General features: G+C 40.9%; 1 protein-coding gene across 4 annotated transcripts in view; it reads left to right on the top strand.

Moving 5' to 3' along the window:
* Positions 1-21,566, top strand: part of LOC137260215 (intermembrane lipid transfer protein VPS13A-like) — a 106,475-nt gene that overhangs the window by 37,704 nt on the left and 47,205 nt on the right. For all 4 annotated transcript variants that reach the window (XM_067797909.1, XM_067797911.1, XM_067797908.1 and 1 more), the window contains exons 14-37: positions 73-181; positions 387-487; positions 600-667; positions 871-948; positions 1,155-1,356; positions 1,558-1,616; positions 3,211-3,363; positions 3,519-3,600; positions 9,066-9,153; positions 9,335-9,452; positions 9,654-9,804; positions 12,786-12,872; positions 13,461-13,544; positions 13,690-13,846; positions 14,081-14,119; positions 14,465-14,550; positions 14,642-14,903; positions 15,624-15,740; positions 15,846-15,949; positions 16,276-16,443; positions 16,909-17,216; positions 17,892-18,042; positions 18,979-19,129; positions 20,032-20,162. In XM_067797909.1, the coding sequence (XP_067654010.1) occupies positions 73-181; positions 387-487; positions 600-667; positions 871-948; positions 1,155-1,356; positions 1,558-1,616; positions 3,211-3,363; positions 3,519-3,600; positions 9,066-9,153; positions 9,335-9,452; positions 9,654-9,804; positions 12,786-12,872; positions 13,461-13,544; positions 13,690-13,846; positions 14,081-14,119; positions 14,465-14,550; positions 14,642-14,903; positions 15,624-15,740; positions 15,846-15,949; positions 16,276-16,443; positions 16,909-17,216; positions 17,892-18,042; positions 18,979-19,129; positions 20,032-20,162 (3,054 nt within the window). The remainder of the gene's footprint in view (positions 1-72; positions 182-386; positions 488-599; positions 668-870; positions 949-1,154; positions 1,357-1,557; positions 1,617-3,210; positions 3,364-3,518; positions 3,601-9,065; positions 9,154-9,334; positions 9,453-9,653; positions 9,805-12,785; positions 12,873-13,460; positions 13,545-13,689; positions 13,847-14,080; positions 14,120-14,464; positions 14,551-14,641; positions 14,904-15,623; positions 15,741-15,845; positions 15,950-16,275; positions 16,444-16,908; positions 17,217-17,891; positions 18,043-18,978; positions 19,130-20,031; positions 20,163-21,566) is intronic.

The following is a 21,566-nucleotide window of genomic DNA, read 5'->3' as shown; positions in this document are numbered from 1 at the left end:
TTATTTACTGGCCACCTGTGGATATGAACTTGCTGATTGTTTGATCTGATGTCTATTCTGCTTTCTATACAGGCTGCAAAGCTGGGTGCTAAACGCAAGGAGGAACAGGGAACTGGTTGGTTTGGTGGCTGGTTTGGAGGAAAGAAGAAGAAAGCAACTGAAAAGTCTGGAAATGATATCCGTAAGTAACCAAGGCAACACTCATGTTGTTTGTTGATGTAGAATCCCTTGAAATGTATTATGTGTGTTGTTGGTGTAATGTCCTACCGGTCTTTCTTTGCATAGACACCCTATTATGAAACAAGGTTTTAAGATGCCACTATGGAAACAAATGCAATATCAAAAGATTATTTTTGATAAATTATGGTGATGTATGTGTATTGCAGAGGAGAAGTTCTATGAGCAGTTCACTCTGGAGGAGAAGAACAAGCTGTATGGAGCTATAGGCTATGAGGAGAATGAGTCTGATCCTACACTCCCCATAGATGTAAGTACCCAAGAATACCAGGATCACCACCTCTGGTGCCAAACAGGCAGATAGGTGTTACCCATCGGTGGGTGTGTACATGTTCAGTAATCTGTCTATGTTGTCATTCCAGTACATTGCAGTACGACTGGTCACTAAGCTGAACAATGTCTCCGTTTCTCTCAGGGATCCAGGAAAAAAGTAAGTTTAGATTTCTTTCTTCACTATCTCATTTGTATGGTGTAGAGAACCCTGTATGTAGTGTACAGAGCCTCCCTGTGTGTGGTGTACAGAGCCTCCCTGTGAGGTACTGACTGTGGTGTACAATGTTGGTGTGTTCAGTGTTGCAGTGTAGGGTATCTACTGTGTAGTGTACACTATAAAGGTTTTGTATGTTCTTCTAGAGACCCCCAGTTGCTGCGACTACAGCTCAAGGATGTGTTCACATCAGTAGGGCAACGTCCTGCAGCAAGTGCTGTAAGGTAAATATACCACTGGACACAACAGTTTTACAGAGTGTGACATTCCTTTTAGTAGTAATGGTAGTAGCGGTGGTAGAGGTAGCAGTAGTAGTAGTGGCAGTAGCCATGAGGAGGCGACTTCCATTAACCACTTGAAGGTGGACTTCTGTTACCATCTTATCACCTCTCTGGCCATGTGATACAGGTTGTGTGGTGGGATGTTTCAGTGTTGAGGCCAAGATAGACCGACTGAGTGTATTTGGAAGCCCCCAGAACAACGCCACGCCTAAGATGGTTACATCTCTTGTGCAGGATGCTGATCAGACGTTCTCTCTCCTATCCATCAACCTGGAGACCAACCCTCTGGATGGTCTGGCTGACACCCGGGTTAAAGTGTCTTCCAGACCTCTAGAGATAGCATATGATGCTGTGAGTGCTTGCCCCCTTCCCATTCTCACAAGTCTATGTGAATACAATTATCCAGCACTACTGTATAAATGAGTTACAAATTATGATGACTCACAAGTACATTTGTCCCATTTTGATGATGACAGTTATGTTTGATGATTGACTCTGGGATGTTCACTGTTGGTGGTGAGTGTTACATGCTCTATGTATTCATGGTTACAGCTTACCGTGAATCAGCTCGGCGACTTCTTTAAGCCTCCAAAGTCTGTGCAGTTGAAGCAGTAAGTATTCACAGATCTGCATTTTTAGTTCACATTCGTCAAGGTCACGGAGAAACAAAACATGGGTATTCTAGGAAATATATCCTGCAAAAAATGTAACGCAAAAAAATAAAAATTGGAAGTATCTGACAGAATTTTATTAAGTATTGACTGTGTGTTTCTTTTGTTTTATTAAGGTATGAAACTAAAAACCAATGTGCAAACTTTTGTAAGAATCCGCTACGCTACTACTACTATGTGGATTTCTGCAAAAGTTTGCACATTGGTTTTTAGTTTCATACCTCAATGCAATGAAAGAAATACACAGTCAATTCTTATGATTAAATTCAACAACAAATAATATAGACTTTCAACAATATTTCTTTAAACATAATCAAATTCATTGAAACAGGTATTTTTGTTACCTCCGACAATTTCGGTGTAGGAATTCGGTAATGGCATGACATGACTGAGGTGACTCATTTACATAAAATGACACGCCTACCAAACCATTAGCCAATCAGCATGGAGCACCCGCAAACAGCTGTCAATCAACCAAGCTAACATCGGGTGGCGAATCAGAACGGAACAAAACAACATGATGCATCCCGGTAACAGCAAAGTTTCAAGTTCAAACATTTGAATTATTACCAGCGAACTGAAAGACTCAGTTTGAAAAGTGAGAATTGGAAATGAAGCCCGATGACAGGAAGTTAGTGGAACTGAGATTGTTAGTGGCAGCATTATTTCAGAGGAAAGAGGCTGTGATGTGACTGGGATTGTGATGCCATGAACTGATGTTCCATCTTGTCGAGGCTTTACAACATTATTTATGTTCACGGATAATTTTGAGTTGTTTGTTTATGTTAACCACAATGTATCACTTCAGTGTTTATCCAAAGTTCATTAGGGTACCTGAGTGCATGGGAATTCCATCGCCGTGTAAAGGTATTCCCCGACATTCCTCAGGTCCGAAAGTAGTCCGGTTTGGTGGGTGTGGCTTAGCTTTTCAGATTCATTGGGAAATGAAATCAAAAGAAATGTTCCCAGTTAACCAATCAGATTGAAAGAGATTTTAATGAACCAAATGAAAATTTAATTATTGAGTATTGAAACAAAATATGAATTTGTCATTTCTGCATGGATTGGGAGAAATTTGTGCAGGTATAATAAAGTATGGCAAAAAAATACTGAAAAAGTTGGGAAAACAGAAAAATACCAATCACATCAGTGAACCTGTCTAGCTAACCCATTAACTTGCCATATGCATCAAGCATATCAAGCGTATCAGAGAATAACTTGGAATACTGAACTTACCTGTCATCTGTCAGGATAAGACAGTAACCCAAATCCTATAGGTCATTTTTATATTGTATTGTCCTCTATAGATACATTGTTTTAGGTCTAATCACTAGTTTAACACTTTACTCTGTGACATTCTAGTTAGTTTTACTGTCCTTCGTTGACAGGTTTATACAACGTATGTGCTATTAATTTATGTGTATTTTTATAATTAATCGTTCTCGTCATGATATGGCTGCAATATTGCTGATGTGACGTTAAATATTAACTCACTCAGTAACCCAAATCTTTTCATAACATGTCTTTCTTTCAGACTGTCTCAAGCGGCTATGGCGAAGTTTGATGAAGTTAAAGAGCAGTCAGCAACAGGTCTACAGCACTCAATAGAACAACACAAGTACACTGAAATTAGTGTGGATCTCATGTCCTCGTATGTCCTGGTGCCAGAAGGAGGTTTCATGAAAAAGTAAGTATAGGCTGGTTTAGTGTCAGTGTATCTGGGTATAGCAGCACTGCCAAGTATATCCTGTAAGTAAGCACTGTAAGTATGGCCTTGTGTAGCAGTTGGTCAAGTATGTGTACATAACCTGTTGAAGATATGATCCTTATTCTGATTTGCAGAGGTGTGAAAATGCTTCTCCTCGACCTCGGTAGCCTCAAGGTTTCAAGTGAGAAGAACCAGTCACAGCAAATCAAGGGCAAGGTCAGTGACTACAAGAGCAAGGTCAAGGAATTTGTTGTTTTACCTAGAGTCTTGCAACGTGAAAGTCGTTTTGAGTGAAGACATTCTGTTATTGCCTTCAGGTTGTGGAGACTTATCAGCAGTGTTTGGTGACAATACTATAAGAATTCAGGTGACAAAACTTGTAACCATGGTAACAGTTGAGTTTATCTGACAGACATCATTGTACCAGTGTAACCACATTAACAGTTTATTTTTCCATATCCTGACTTGTACTTATTATGCTTATCTCCTCCCTCCATGCGAAGATAGTAGAACACTTGAAACCCCCTGAAGTTCCTGTCTAACTGAAGGGACCCGTCGGGAACCTCCCTTTCCTACCAATGCTGTCACATGACCAGCCATGCTTGCCACTCTCTCCTTCATTGCCTGGCAAGGATGACTGGAGGCATTTTGAGATACCGATATGGCAATAAGTTTTTGCTTTATTTCAGTCATATAATTTAAATTGTGTTGTATTTGGTTATTGGTTGTATATTGTAATTGTTATCATCATTATGTAAAATTATGGTTGAAACTTATAAGTTTCATGTGTTTTGGACACGTTTGTTCAACTTTGACTTAGTCTTAGTTGCTGAAATCCTGCTCGGCCGTATATATGGTTGATCTGCATGTCATATGTCCTACATGTAAACCTATTTGTTCTTCCACTGTTTGCTGTGAACTATGCAAGGATTTATCCGATTAAGATTTTGCATAATATTTATATATTGTTCTAAGTTATTCTATGGACAAACAATGTAGGCTCTTCCTAGTCATGTCTAAATTGGTTTATTCTGTGTCTGCGTCTAGTAAATGTAGCTGACATTCATAATTTTAGTGACGTACCCTGGGGCCATGGTCAAGATACCAGTGAGACGTCATTGAGATCATTGGCAGAATCGTGATCATCGAATCAGAACATAAGAAGTTGAAGTCGTCATCCTCTAAGTCTAAGTCTTCAACTACTAGACCTGTGCTGAAACTTAACTCCACACCGCTTCTTCGAAGTCCTTCAGCAATGAGATAGTCCCACCTGAGCATGAACGATGAACCTCCACTTCCTGAGGTACAGATCGTCAGCTCTCATGGGTAAAGATCAGCGTCTACTAGGCCTTCATCAACTTAGTCAACATCTATGCTGCATCCTTCAGAGAGTCTATGATCTACACAGGCATCTACAGTGTCTTCATTTTATACATCAGAAGCTTCTGCGAGTCAATCGCTGCTGCTTGCGCTGCAGTCACTGGACACCAACCTCTTCATGAAACAATTCATCACTTGTATTATGAACCTGATGGATGGCTGTTTTGAAGAGGAACAGAAACACCAGTCAGCAGCTGCAACTACAGTCGCCCATTTTGATGGTTCACTGACCGCATTCAGTCCATCGGATGAAGAGGAGGCATCATACGTATGCTCCCATTCACGGAAACCATTGCCGTCCACTGTATCTTCATGTGACACGCCGAGTGCCTGCACCCATGGATCTTATTATAGCTGTAAGCGTTCTATTTGTACAGGTTAGTCGTTCCAGGGATTCAAATAGTCAGGAGAACCATGACACTCACTGCATGGACATTGCCTCCACAAGCAAATACACCTGCAGAAGGTCATATAAGCTCAACGTGAGACTTGCAACAAATCCTATGATGTGTATGATAAGCAACTGGCTCAACTGGATACAACCACTCTGCATACCTTCTTTGGACTGACCGGGTCCAGAGCTATCACGAGGATAAGGGAAAAAGGATGATCTTCTGTAGTCACTACTGAGAAGAAGGATCAACAGTTCATTTAAAGCATTTAGCCTCTACATCTGCGGGATTGGTTCTACTACATCGGCATGGGTTATTATCAGCATCATCTTGGGGCTACAGCTTTACTAAACCTTTATATCCAGCTCCCTGGTCGACATCTGAGATATTTGAAGGCAGAATTGATGATGTCACTAAATCTGTCAATAAGTTGTCCAGGGAAGTAAAGATGATAAAGTCCATCAACACTGACTTCTGTCCTTAAGCAAACTTCTCAGGGTTACTTTAACAAGTCAATATTCTCGGGGGTCCAAAGAGTGAGAGACAAGAAATAAAGCACTTACTGTGGCAAGGGCTCCTTTCATCACTCTAGTGGAGGAAACAGGTGCTCCTGTGGAACAGGATATCCTGCCAGAAGCACTAAAGGAGTAAAGTGCTGAAGATCAAGTTTGAAACATCTGGAGTCTTCCACCACCACCCGTTCCTGTACAACCTTCACAAGTGGGTGGATCATTCTTACTAGAGACAGGCACAGTCGAAAAATTAATTCTAAATCGACTAACACCAGGATTTTACTCCCCAATCTTTCTGATACCCAAGAAAAACTCCAAGGAAAAGTTTTGTCTTAAATAGAATGTGAAGTTCAACAAGGATTATCTGCTGAAACCAGAACGGTTTGGAATGATCCATCTGCCACAACTGCTGCATCTCATCCTTCCAGCAAGTTATCTGTTGGGCATCGATCTATAAGATGCCTACCTGCATATTCCTATTCATCAGGACTCCAGGAAGTATCTGCTCTTCCTATTCAACAGTCAGCACTATCAATGGACGGTCCTACTGTTTAGAATATCTTCGGCCCCATGGCTATTTACTCAGGTCACCAAGCCCATAGTCACTTGCCTACATCGGTGGGGACTTTGCAGGTCCTTTTGCCAGGAGGAAGGCATTCAAACTCATCACAAGAGAAGTCATCCTCAGACAGCAGTTAGACTTCACCGTCAGGCTACTAACTCAACTCTTGTGAATTTACTGAAATCAGAATTTGAGCTGCAGCAAGATCTTTAATTCCTCAGGATTTTTTTATACCCATGATGAACCACACTGTCATTCCAGAGGATCGGTGAGTCAAAATTCAAGCCACAATAGAACAAGATCTACTCTCTCCGTTACCACAATGACAGTGGCAATGTCTACTCAACCTGTTCACATCAGCACAAGATTTGACTAGACAAGAACATTTACAACTACACCCATTGCAACGGTTCATTATTCAAAAACCTTGGAGTCAACTTTGTGTGCAGACTCTTTCAGTGTTTTCACAACCCCTAGTGTACAGTACACAACCCTGTGCACTTAAAAGAACCCACAAATCCGTAGGTATATGACCAGATGGTGGCCACATGAACACGTGCGTACACCTAGTTGCGGGTACAGCAACGTGCAGTAAACTTGGACAAAGTACTGTGACTATGTGTCTCAGTCCACCCAGCTGTCAATTGGGAACCTCATTAGGATGAGAGAGCCACAATAAACTCGGTGCGCCTAGTGGCAGCAAGAGTTGTATACTCCTCAGGGATTTGAGATTGAAATATGATGTGCTGTTGAGATTGACATCAGTGATCAAGGGGAAAATACCAGTGCCTTGAGCATGCACTAGTGAGTGGATATGTGCGCTGTATAAATATCCTATATCTATCTGTATATCAACACCTCGGATCGGACAGGCGCTGCCACACAACTTGAGACCATATCTGCTATGGTGGAGTCACTAATTGAATGTCTGCGTGGGAACATATTTGCTAGAGCTGGTCTACAACAACCTTCTCTATGTAGATGCGTCACTACAAGGTTGGCGTGCTCACCCAAACAACGAGGTGGCAGCAGGAGTTTGGTCAAGCAACTGCAATGAAGGCCACACATCCTCAGACTACTTACGTCATCATCCATGACACACCAGAGGACTGAAAAGTTCTCCCCTCTCAACATTCTTGGCGGCACTCAGCTCGGTTGTCACTATTAAAATGGGGATCAAGCATACAAAGTACCTGAACTACTCACCTTACCACAATTGTTCAAGCTGGAAGACCAACAACACAGGTTTAAGGCTCCAGCTCAGAGATCAAAATAATGACCTGCCCGACTGCCCTTTGTCTGTAAATTTTGAGTCTGGCTGCCTGGAAATTCTCTCCACAAGCCTGATTGCCTGGCTGAAATTTTTTAGGTTGACCCACTTTCAGTTCGCTCTCAGGACGATCATTCCATTTTAATTGTCATGTTATATGTTGACTTCAGAAAGATGAATGAAAATTACAAGTATATTCCTTAATTATACATGGACAACTCTTTAGCCAGTGAAGATAGCATTAGGACACTAAAACTGGCTGGCTTAGTAAGCTACGCTATGATTGGATACCTGTAGTCACATGGTTCACTAAGAACCAATCAAAGACAGGGTTACTTAAAGATGGGCAGGCAACTTTCAAGATGGGCAGGCAACATTTATGGGACACCAGCTGTCAGGTTGAGTTGGAAAGTTATTTCAATCACTGCTCCAGCTTGGAATCTGAATGTCCTAGAACACCTCATGAGTGATGTCTACAAGCCATTAAACCGAACATTGCTTGAATTATTGACACAGAACATGCTGTTCCTACTCACCCTATTAACAGCGGCGGATGTCAGAAATACATGCTCTGGATTTCAATTGTACATGATTCAACTCCAGTCATCGTGAGATGGTATATCTAGGACTGAGAAGGGATTTTATCACCAAAAATCAACTGCCAGGACAACTGGACAGACAATTCCTCTTCCTGGCAGTTTCTACAGTCCTTGTGCCACATGACACATAGGATTTATCATTATGCCCAGTGAGACCATTGAAAATATATCTCCTAAAGTGCTAAGATAAGGAGACAACATTTCAAGCGCCTGTTCATCCTGTTATTGACTGACACACCTACAGAAGTATCCCACAACACTGTCTCAGTATGGATGGGAGCCGTTATACTGAGGGCCTACAAAGCAGCAGGACTCGAACTTCTGTGAGCCTCCAATCCCCATGAAGTGAGAGCGTTGGTGTCGAAACTTGCTCTACATGGAAACAGCTCGCTAACAACAATAATGGAGGGCTGTTTTTGGAAATCAAACACAGTGTTTGTCACACAACAACTAACAGTTCCACAAAGGTCCTGAGTTTCACTCACCCTTTTATCACATGACTTGTTGAGACCAAGACACTATGCAGAGTATAATGGTTGAGAGTCCATGTCTTGTACAAGCTAGCGTTAGTGATTATAACCCTGTTCTCATAATAAAGATACTGGTACATGAAGAAGGGTCGTGACTGTAACTGATCTAATATGTCATCACATTCCAGTTAATGACTGCTTCAAAGAAGACAGATGTATTTTGGAAGAACAGGACCAAACTATCGCCTTTATAGTTCCCGAATTCACAGCAGTTGTTGTGACAGGCTTGTGAGATTTGAGAGAGTGGCAAGCATAGCTGGTCATGTATTGGTGGGAAAGGGAGGCTTCAGATGGGTGAGTGTATTCAATTAGAAGGGAACTTCATGGGATTTCAAGTGTTCCGCTATCTTCACATAGAGGGAGGAGATAAGCATGAGTCAGGTTAAGTATAAATGTCAATTTTATTCAGAAAATTACTTTTTTGTTGTGTTGTCAGATGGACAGTCTGGAGGAAGTGATGGCCAGGGCGTATGACAAGTTCAACGTTCAGCTTGCGCGCTTGCAGTTGCTGTTCATTCATCCAGGTATATGTTAGGCACTTTATTTTAGGGAGAGGTGTTGGCTCACTCAGACAGTGTTGCCTGTCATCGGCCACTGTTAATGCTCATGACACAGTGACTGTGTCATATCTCAGACAGTATCACTAGGGTCTCTGACGAGTATCTGTGTGGTGTTGATGTTAAGTGCTTCTTGTGTTTGTGGCAGGTGAGGACTGGCACAAGGCCCGCTTCGTGGGACATTCAGACATGCACATCCTGCGACCCATATCCATCAATATCAACCTCCAGAAATGTATGTTCGACAAGGACCCAAGGATGGCCAAGTATGTTAGCTTTGTTGTGTCTGCTTCAGGACCTGGGCCCTGTTCGTTGCAGATATTGTAGCAATATGATGATCGTAACTCCCATACTTTAACATAGACTTACAACTCTCATAGCACTATGATTGCTTTGAGGAACAGGGCCCTGTAGTTGACTGTCACCGCCTGCAGTGTGTGTGTATGTAATGCTACTGTGTGCTGCAGGATGAAGGTGGCTGGGGAGTTACCTCTGCTGGGTCTGAGCATCTCTGACTACCGACTACAGGAGATCCTGGCCCTTGCAGAGAGCATTCCAACTGGCGGCGGTGGAGCAGGAGAAGAGGAACCTCCAGATGACTTAGAAGACCTGTTCAAGGTGAAGTGTCAACAAGTCTGACAGAAATCCTAATCTGTAATGTGTTTGTCAAGTTGAACAGCTGAAAGTCCCACACAAATGTTGACTGCTGTAGCCATCAAACAATTTGCGGGCCTTTATGATTAGAACTATCCAAATGAAGTTGTGTTAGGACAAGAATCCGTAGGACAAGAACTACAAAGCCACTGGGGAGTGAGGCGATGGATTACAAGAAATGTAATAAGAATAACTAAGCGTAAAACAACATGAGGTTGCAATCAGTAATTGACATGAATGTCATTACAACATAGTAACTTAATTAATGCATAGCATATACATATTTTAAACACATGTACATGCATATATACACAACTAATCATAGATACTGTTGTCAACACTTTAACCTGACAACTTCACTGATATTTATATGAAAAATACATTAATTGTTACACAGCTTTGATAAGGTAAACATTACACATATCTTAGATATTATAATGTACAGTTAATACAGTTAAAGCAATGTTGACATACCAGGTTGGTATCACATGCACTGCTGCAAAAGCGACACACCTACATCATGTGCACCTTACCTGTGGGACAGATAAATACTGTATGCAGATAGTGATATTTACAACAAACGATTAAAACCACCTCTAACCACACATACATCCACACTAGCATTTATTTATGGTAAGGATGATAATACTAATAGCAATAATGCTCCAGTCTAGTAGGAATATGAAAAGTAAGATTATTGCTAAATGCTAGATTATCGTTAAATGTTATACTTAGATGGAATAGAAACTGATAATTATATGTACAGTAAAATACTTTTATAACGAACTACAAGGGACCACTGAAAATAGTTTGTTATATCTGTAGTTCGCTATTTGCGAAAATCCGTTGAAAGAACAGTAAAACTCACTATACAGTACAACACATTCCCACTCAGTTTATTCGAACATTCATTCATTCATATTATGTTCTTTTCACTACAAAGTCAGCAATCTTACACAGGTCACTCGTCACTACGCTTTCGTCATTGAATATATCGTATTTTAAAAGTCTCACAAGGATCAAAAGCTTCTGTCCACATTTGTGATGTGTGTGGGAGTCCTATACACAGGCCTTTCGAGGGGATGCACTTGTTTTCTATTAAATCGCCAAAGACCAAGTTGCTGTGCCGAAAGTATGTAAATCTTGGTCGTCAGCAACGGGGTCTACAGCCTCCGGCAATCTGATTGGTAAATAATGCAAACTACAACTTCACATGAGTGTAAAAACTGGAGTGTGTTTTTTACACAAAAGGGTTAGCCATTGACGTCTAACTTATTGGTCAGATTTCAAAGTGAGCGCCGCTAATTGACACTGATTGAATTTGCTCAATTGACTATTCACGCCATTAATTAGTGTTAATTGGAACTGTCAAGGATTTCAAAGTGAGCATCGCTAACTGGCAATGACACTGATTGAGTTTGCTCAGCTCGTTATTCACACCATTAATTAGTGTTACCTGGGACGCGCGGGGATTAAATCAGTTCGCTATAGCCGGTAAGTTTGTTACAGAGAATTCGTTATTCACGACTTTTTTATATGATAACATATAGTGGTTTATTCAGGACTTTTAAAACAGTTCGCTATAGCCGTCATTTCGTTATATCCATGTTCGTTATAAAAGTATTCTACTGTAATACCATGATGTAGATAATCACATAATACAGCAATTACACACTCCTTTACTGTGAGTCAAAACCTAACCTTAACCTAACACATTAGACAGTGAGCTGTACACAAATTAAAACGAGTTTGTTCCGTTCCCCCATATTCTTTCTTCAGCAAATAAACAGGTTTAACACTAAGTTAACACTAACCCTATATATTGTTCTTAACTTGGGAACTTTTAGTTATGTTTGTGATTCCTCTAGTAATTGTGTTAGATTTCTTGATAATTCTAGTATATATCAATTGATAAATATTATTAGGGATAGGGGAGGAACTCTCACCACTACAACAGAAGTGTAAAAACGCACTCTAATGCCAGTCACAGTCTGTATACGAATACAGTAACATTACTCACTATACTGTGAGTTACCATCACATAACATACTGTAAATCAATAGCCATTGTAACCATCAACTATGAAATACACACAGCAAAATGTATCCACAAGACTAGAGATTACTAACCTTTGCACATGTAACACAGTTCAGATCACCATGATCTCAATCCAAATGAATGTGTTAAAACAACAGCCTGTGCGACAATGACCTCATAAGTTGACTGACAAAGAACTAGATCAAATTAACCTTTAAATACTTTGATACCTTGTACACTTGGATGAACACAGAACAATAGAACCTACACATTAGCCTGAGCAAGAGACATGCTTTGAAAGGGATCGACAGGACAAAAGCATGCAGTCAAAATGAGTGTTACTTAAATAGATTACATTTAAGACTAAATTGATGTTTAGAGAGCTAAGGTTATGCGATAAGATGTTGAATTTTAAAAAATTGATAAAATTGTTAGATTCAGGCTATTTAATGAGATTGTACATATCATATAATATTATGACACACTTCTTCAAAAGATTTACATGTTTATTATGTTTAGAACAGTTACTATGTGCAATGTTGACTCTACCACACAAATGTATGGAAAAGTTTTTTCAGTGTGTGTTAGATTTGGTATTAGTAACTATACTAGTGAGGTCATATAACTTCAAGTAATTTAACCTCCTGGATGCAGAGGTTTTTTTCAGGCGCATATTTTCAAAGGTTTGAAAAGTGAACATTGTCAGAGAATTGCGAATTGGTCCTGGATCTGCGCATGGCTATGAAATTACAAATAAATGTAGAATATTTAATTCCCTGTGCATTTGTGTAAATATAACTGTGACTGCCTCAGGGATTTGAAAAACAGACACTGCTAAATGTCACTTTCTCATTCCTATTGTAGTGCTCGGTGTGTGTATGTGTTAGAGTGTCGGTGTTGTATTTCAGGGGCCCAGCACAATGGTGTCTGTGGCAGGGGACGAAGGAGCCCTTCTTAACAAAGTGTCCAAGATACAGGTGCAGCAAGGAGACAAGGTGAGAGGAGGCATGATTGTCCTTTGTTTGTCATATGTGTTCCTGTGTTTGTGGGTCTGCATCTCATCAGATGAAGATTCAACTGATATGTACTGTGAGAAGCATACCTGTCACTGGCATGAAGGTCACGGTCTTCATCAACCACTGCTTTTGGTACTGAGCTATTACTGTTGGGATCAGGTGGTCAACTTCATTCACTTGGCTGATGCATGTTATCCCATTTCCTTACTGATGCTCACAGACCCATGAAGATCCGTGTTAGACTGGATCTTCAGTAACCCATGCATGTCATTAGAGGCGACTAGCAAGATAAGGTGGTCAGGCTCACTAACTTGTTTGACATGTCATCATATTCAATTTGCGTCGATTGATGCTCATGCCATTGATCACTTGATATCCTTGTCCAGACTTCATTACTTGCTGACTGCCACTATGTAGTTGGAATATTGTGGTGTGCAACGTCATTCACTCGCTCACTATTTATGCTCACAGTGCCATTCATCTGTACTATTTCTGAGTGCAACATAACAAACAATATCAGCTCTTACTCTGTCTTGTCCCTGACCATGTCCCTTTGTTTGTGTGCAGCCTGCAGATAAGACACTACAGAGGACAACCTCCCAGGAATATGTCAATGCGACTGACATGGAACTCAAGTTTGAAATCAAGGAGGTAGGTAACTGTACATTGCTCATGACAGTATTCATTTTCAGCTTTGTGAAATACTTGCATGAATCAATTTGTCTTGACTGTATTTGAATTCTTTTTTGACATGTGATGTCAGTGTTATATGATGGGCTTGGTGTCACTGTTCCAGATTGTAATCAATGTGTCACAGAAAGAAGGGCAGACTGAGGTGCCTCTTCTGAAACTGGCGATTGAGTCGGTCGGCACCCAAGTGAAAATGAGGACGTTTGACATGGTAGTGGAGGCCTATGTGGGCTGCCTCTACCTGCAACATCTCAAGTTCCAAGGTTAATAACATTCTTAGATGTACAGGGATGTTGAAAGCACTAATTTCCAACAATATTGTTACAAACCTTTCAAAATTGTTCTCAAGTCATTTTCACAAGTGTCATCATTTCAAATAAATTTGTCCAGTGATGATCCTAATCCTTGCTATTAACTGGTACAGTATGTTTGTCCTACTAAGAGAAATTCCCTCAGGTATGAGGTATGATGAATGATGTATTCTTGACTTGTTGCAGCCTCTGACACCATGTCCCAACAACTTGCTAAAGTCCGAGGTGAGCCTCTTAGACTCTTCTTGCCATCAAAGTCAAACCCTGTTTGAAATGAGACCCATTGTCATGTTAAAAGGATTCCAATTTCATTATATCTTAACAGTTGATTTTCTTTCTTGATTTGGACAGGTAAACCTTGGTATAGGCAGGTCTGCTGAAATAACAAAGTCTTCTTTCATTATATAAATCTTCTATCATTTTCCTTGTTCATGATATGGGAGTAACATGATTGTCTTGTTAACTGTTGATTGAGTGGCCATGTGTTTATGTTGGTGACCATGCATTGCTTGTGGTTGACAGTGAGCCTTTGACATCTCAACTTGTAATTTATGTTTGTCTGTGTGATAGCGGTCAACGATGGCTCACTCATCAACATCATCAACTCTCCACATGACCCCAGCGTAGGAAAGCTACTCATGGTACAGTACGTCAAGGTGAGGCTGGAGTCTCTGTTGTTGATCTTCTGTGTACGTTATCATGTAACATGTATTCATAGACTGCAACAAACATCTATTGTGTATGTAGGCCAACAAGGAAGGTCCTGAGTTCCTGACAACATACAAGAACACGGAACAGGCCATCACAGTTGTCTTCTCTGGCCTTGAGCTGCTGCTGCATCAGGGAGCTATTATCAGTCTCCTTGAGTTCGCACAGAAACTCCAGCCAACATCCTCCCCAAGCCAGAAGGAACAGGAGAAAAAAGAGCAGGAGAAGAAGGAACAGGAGAAGAAGGAACAGGAGAAGAAGGAACAGGAGAAGACCAAGGAAAAGAAGCCACCAAGAAAGAGTAAGTCTGACCACCTATCTGTTTATCATCAGCGGCTGCCTCGAGGATACAAGGGGACTGGCGTGGACCATGATCCTGCTGGAAACTGCAATGTTTGATAGATTCATCTTGTATTTTCTTGTATTGGCAGTACGAGGGTTCATGGGTGGGGATGTAGGGAGAAATTCCCACAGCAGATGAGTTGGGCTTCTCAAACTGTCACTGGGAAAAGTTTATCTTGGCCTTCTTGGTCAAGATAATGGTGCACGAAGCTACATTTTGCCTCTTTATGGGTACCATTGCACCAGTGGGTGTATTCAAAGGTCAAAGTGACATCTTGTCAGTCAATAGTTGATCCTATGTGCCAGCCAGGAAAGCCAAGCTGTGTATATTTCTGCTGATTACCAGTGTTCTATAACAGAAAAGGATGTGCTCTGATGTGTTTGTTTCTGCTAACAGTGTTTTGTTACAGAGAAGGGAAGTCAGGTTGTGTTTGTTTTTGCTGATATCAGAGTTCTTTTACAGAGAAGGGCAAAGCTGGCTGTGTTTGTTTCTGCTGATATCAGAGTTCTTTTACAGAGAAGGGCAAAGCTGGCTGTGTTTGTTTCTGCTGATATCAGTGTTCTGTTACAGAGAAGGGCAAAGCTGGCTGTGTTTGTTTCTGCTGATATCAGTGTTCTGTTACAGAGAAGGGCAAAGCTGGCTGTGTTTGTTTCTGCTGATATCAGTGTTCTGTTACAGAGAAGGGCAAGCCAGAAGATCCAAACATGATCGACATCCTGATCAATGCTGAGATGAAATCATTTGCTGTTGCCATTTCATCAGATGAGAAGCTTCTAACAGACATCAAGATCAAAGGTAGGCTCAGTGTGTTCTTTGAGATTTTGCCCTGATTGATTGATGTAAGCAGTGGAGACAGCAACATGGAGTACTGTGTCATGTCTGTCTGTGCTTGTGTTGCAGGTATTGATGCCAAGGTGGCAGTACAGAAAGCTCAGACCACTGTGGCAGCAGTGCTGAAGGACATGACGATCCATGATCCTGCACCCTACACACTGTACCCTAGGGTAAGTCTGCTTGTCAACACACCTATTTCCTACCATTAGACTGAACAACAAACAGAGACACTGTAAACATCTGAAGTGTCTGCAGGTCGTCATAGATATCCTGCATGCAGGAGATGCAGGCAAGACCTTTCAGTTCTTGAAATTATGACGTTCAATAGAGCAGTAGAAGCCAAATGGCTGGTTTTCATTCAGTGCCCTTTGTTTTGCTAATTCAAGGTGTGATGTTCACCAAAATTCCAGTTAGTATGGCTGGTTGTTATACTTTTATGATTGTCTTTTTTCGAGACCTTGGATATTATTTTGTGAAACTGCGATGTTTGTTTTAGATTCTTAGTATTGAGGGGTCTGAAGTGCTGAAGCTGGACGTGGTTGCCTATAACAACGGCACTGCTGGCGACAAGTATGGCGACATGTCCTGTATGGACACCAAGGTGGATGTTGCCTTAGGCTGCATCAGACTGGTCTTCCTCAACAGATATGTCACAGACCTGCTGGTGGGTGAACAATGCCAACGCAGCCCTTTTCAGTATCACTTTATACAAAACACTTTGAGCATTCTTGTAAGGCTAAATAAATAAGTGAAACGTTTCTTGGGCATCAGTGCGTCACTTTTATTTGTATTTTTTTTTTGCCATTTAAACAAATAATTTTGACTTGGCCACGTACCGATCATCCATTTGTCCACTATAAGATTTGTCCACTATAAGAGTGTGACTGAATCAAAAATAAGAACGCCTTCCTCCTCCTTACTTTTTTTCTATTAAAATTTAAAAAATATCCGACCGCCCTTGTCACGTTTGGAAAAAATGTGCCTGAGGAACATTTAATTTTTTTTTTATGCTTCCTAACATGGCTTGTAACATGTAATACTGCACTGTGCTGGATATATAGCATTGCCCTTGTAGATAATACGGATACATGTTGACTAAAAGTGTTAAAAATTGGTCTGTCTGCTCCAGGCTTTCCTGGACAACTTCCAAGCTGCGAAGGCTAAAATAGCAGAGGCAGGAGAGGCCATGGCTGAGTATTCTGCAGAGGCAGTGCAGAGTTTACAGGAGACAGCCTCTCGTATTGGCCTCAACATTGCCATGAAGGCCCCCCTCATCATTGTCCCTCAGAAGTCCACATCCAACAGTGTCCTCATGGCGGACCTTGGGAATCTGGAGATCTCCAACTCCTTCCATCTGGCAGGGAAGAGCTCCCCCAACAATGTCCCAGCTGTTCTAGACAAGATGAACATTGTACTCAACTCACTCAAACTGTCAAGGTGAGGTTACACACATAAAAAGGACTGGAGTGCCATGTCGAAAAACATGAATTGAGATTGGTCCTGCACTAAATCTTTGTATTTGATGCTTTAACATTACTGTACTATCCAGCTGCAGAACTTAAGTTACATCAGGGGATGAAGAAATATGAATTCCAAAAGAAATATGTATCATGTATATTTCCATGACAATTTGATGCACATTGCTTACAAAACAACAATTATGTCATCTTTCTGAGATTAGTATTGAAGACAAAATTGTTTATGAAGAAAGGTATTCATGCATAGCAGACAGTACCTAAGATTTCCCCCAAAGCCATGAACAACGTTTGTGTACATGCTCCAACTTATCATTCTTGTGATGTCTTATGTCTCATAGCTGTGAGTGTACATTCAGAGACAAACTGACAAGTTTACAGGTGTCAGTTCCTAATGAAATCTTCAGGCATCCAAAAAGAAGGCAATCAAAGTGTCACTTATACATTGAACATATTGTGGACTGCAGGGCCCTGCATCTTGTAACTTTTCTTTTCTTTTAACTTTTCTTGTAGCATTTTACCTTCTATGCTGTAACTTAGGAAAACTTGCTTGGCCCTGCATGTCTTTCTGTTGTCAGTCCAGTAAATATTAGTGCAGGATCACCAGCAACCAACTCTGTTCTGTTGCTATTTACAGGGCTCTTCTTGCCCAAACTGGGCAGGTTCAGGCTGAAGTCCTGCTGCTGGAACCTGTCACCATATCTGTCTTTGTGAACCGGAACCTCTCTGCTGCCTGGTACCATGACAAGCCAGACATAGACCTTGGTGGCACACTGGAGGCACTCACAGTCAGTAACTTCACACTAAGGCTGTACGGTTGCTGGGCTCGTAGTTGGGGTTGTACTGTTAGTGGGCTACTACAGTCAGTCACTTTACACAAACCAGTCGCTGGGGTGGTACTGTTGGTGGGGTACTACAGTTAGTGGCTTTACACAAACCAGTCGCTGGGGTGGTACTGTTGGTGGGGTACTACAGTCAGTTGCTTTATACAAAACTAGTGGCTGGGGTGGTACTGTTGGTGGGGTACTACAGTCAGTCGCTTTACACAAACCAGTAGCTGGGGTTGTACTGTTGGGCTACCACAGTCAGTCGCTTTACACAAAATTAGTAGCTGGGGTTGTACTGTTGGTGGGGTACTACAGTAAGTTGCTTTATACAAACTAGTGGCTGGGGTTGTACTGTTGGGCTACTACAGTCAGTCGCTTTACACAAAATTAGTAGCTGGGGTTGTACTGTTGGTGGGGTACTACAGTCAGTTGCTTTATACAAACTAGTGGCTGGGGTTGTACTGTTTTTGGGGTACTACAGTCAGTTGCTTTACACAAAATTAGTAGCTGGGGTGGTACTGTTGGTGGGCTACTACAGTTAGTCGCTTTACACTAACTAGTTCAATAACTATTCAAACATATTTTAATGCAATATCTCTTGAACTATTCAAATATCTTCAAGTATCTTCAATTTGGTGGCAGCCTACATTTGGGGATTACGCAGGCACCAGTTGATTTGGGGCCCTCAACTTTATGTGCAAGGTCACTTTGACCTCTTTTCAAACACATGTAAACGTGATATCTTATATAACATTGCACCGAATGTCTTCAGTGTTTTGTCAGCCTATATTGGGTGATTATGCAGACACCAGTCATTTCAGGCATCTTGTATGCGACCCCAAAATAGAAAAGCTTGTTGTTTTAGTGTTATTACATGATGCTTACGTTGATGTGCAGGTGAAGCTGAGCCAGGGAGACTTCACCATGGCGATGAGTGTACTGAATGATAACCTGTCAGAGGGACAGAGCCAGGCTCAGACTGCAGCAAAGACTGAGGTAGCTGCTGTGGAGCCAGCTGTTCAGGCATCCCAGACCAGCACTACAGCAGGTAGGCATCCCAGACCATAGCAAGTAGGCATATCACCAGCTAACAATTCATAACAACCAGAAGGCTGAGTCCGTAAGGGTCAGGACATGGTTGTATCAATGTATAATTATGTAATCATCAGTTAAACACTTATCATTGATTAAAGTCTTGATGTTTGATAAGTTAATGAAGTGTTTAAATATGGTTGTATAAACCCTTATTCAAACACCCATTAACTTAGTATGCCTCTAATGAAGTCCTCGTCAATAAACCATCATTAACTTAGGGGAATCCCCTAATTATTATCCATAATGCATTGCGGGTAAACACTAGTCTATCATCTGCATGATGGCTGTCATCAGAAATTGGAAAAATTTTGAAAGTTGTGAAATACAACTTCTAACTGACCTAGTTGAAGATCACATCGGTGTGTTAAACAGCAAACTGACTAACTCCATTCCTAATTACAAAAAGCAGATATGGGACAAAATAACAGCCAAGATCAATAGCCTAGAGGTAAGCAATAGAAAGTCTGAAGAAATCAAGCCAAAATGGGACAATATGTTTCAAAATGCCCAAAAAAAGAGATTTCGGGTAGGTAGTTGATGGAACGTTGTGTTGTCTGCCATGCTGATATGGCTAATGATGAGTTAATGATACCCCCAAACCCTCATTAGCTTAATGATTGATTAGTGAAGGGATTCATTTATTATGGATTTCATGCAATTGAAGAGAATCAATTAAGTAATCATAGTGTAATTAATGAGTTAAGCATTGTTAAAGTCTGATACAACTGGGACCAGAACAGCAGATGTTTTAAAGTGGTGTATGCATGATATGAACCTATTCTCTGGTGCTGGAAGGCAATACCACAACAGTGAAGGATTGTCGATTGTGACCATGTATTTCTTCTGTATTGTCAGCTGCCCCAGGAAGTGTCCCACAGACACAGGCTTCCACTGAACCCCCGACACAGTTGGTGTACACAAAGATGAAGTTCAACTTCCAGATCAAGTCTGTCTCCCTCACTCTGTACTCAGGAGAGTCCAAGTTGGTAAGTCCAGTAGGAGAGTCCAAGCTGGTAAGTCCAGTAGGAGAGTCCAAGCTAGCTGGTAAGTCCAGTAGGAGAGTCCAAGTTTGTAAGTCCAGTAGGAGAGTCCAAGCTGGTAAGTCCAGTAGGAGAATCCAGCCTTGTTCACCAATGGCAACATCTTCCTTCGGGCAGTGTTCACTAACATCTGAGATCCACGACGAGACACGTGGCTGTACGAGACACTAGAGGTGGACACAATCATTACTGAACACCTAAATTCCATTGTTCTCCATTCTGTGAACTTCATTTTGGAGGGTAGTCCGACATCACACATGTTATCAACATTAAGGTCAAATGGCGTGACGTGTTTATGTTTTCTGTTGATGTCCAGGTGTTCTGGCCACAGCATACAACTCAAAGAATTGCTGTAAAATAAATATTAAAAGTATGGTCCACAAATTACTTAGTGTCAAGTTTTCATTTTTGCTCAGTATGTTTTATATATATATATTTAGGATAACGGTTGTGATACACTTACGTTAGCATGTACAGATTACATTATACATATCAAAAATAGAATACATACATACATGATACATAGAATACTGCTAACCTATTTACATATATACATGTATGTATCAGATGAAATACTCAGCATATACCTCTGTTAAATACACAAGTAAGTTGAATAGACACTACCTTACAATATAATAACCCGTGAAGGTCCCGAGATAGAATAGGCCTTCAGCAACCCATGCTTGCCATAAAAGGTGACTATGCTTGTCGTAAGAGGCGACTAATGGGATCAGGTGGCTACACTTCTAGCTAAGATACTACATATATATAACAATACTAAAATACATAACAACCAAACCTAAGATTCTAGATAAAGTAATGAATGAACTTACCCTATGTGATTTTGTGCTGAAGAAACATGCTCACTGCCAGACGGGAGAAGTAGGCTGACTGATAGCAAATGTTTGCAACCATGACCCCCACATGAATAAAACGATCATGTGACCCCAGGAAACAGTAAAACCCTAATCAAGTTCAAGTCCCTAGGCCAAGTCTGTGACTGCCCAAGTGACAATACCCATAAATCTATAGACAATGACAAGGCTGACCTATCAAAGCTTTCCTATGAATTAGTAGGTTTGTGCAAGTGCTGAAGTTAGCCCAAGTATTTAAGGAAAATGAATATTACATATTTAGTTGTAGGTTATTCAATATTTAGGCTTAGGTTATTAATTTACTTTATATACGTTGACTGTAATGATCATTTAAAAGCTAACAATATACCATTTACAAACATACCACTACATGTTCAGGAGTTGGTGTGATAGTAATTGGACACAACTCCGTATTTCCCCTCAGTTATATACTTGTTTGTGATTGGCTGCTCAATGGAATGTTGTCTCCTGTTAC

Source organism: Haliotis asinina, chromosome 13 (genome assembly GCF_037392515.1).
Source record: "Haliotis asinina isolate JCU_RB_2024 chromosome 13, JCU_Hal_asi_v2, whole genome shotgun sequence".
NCBI classification, from domain to species: domain Eukaryota; kingdom Metazoa; phylum Mollusca; class Gastropoda; order Lepetellida; family Haliotidae; genus Haliotis; species Haliotis asinina.
Note: the sequence above shows the minus strand (reverse complement) of the source record. Positions and strands in the feature narration are given on the sequence as shown.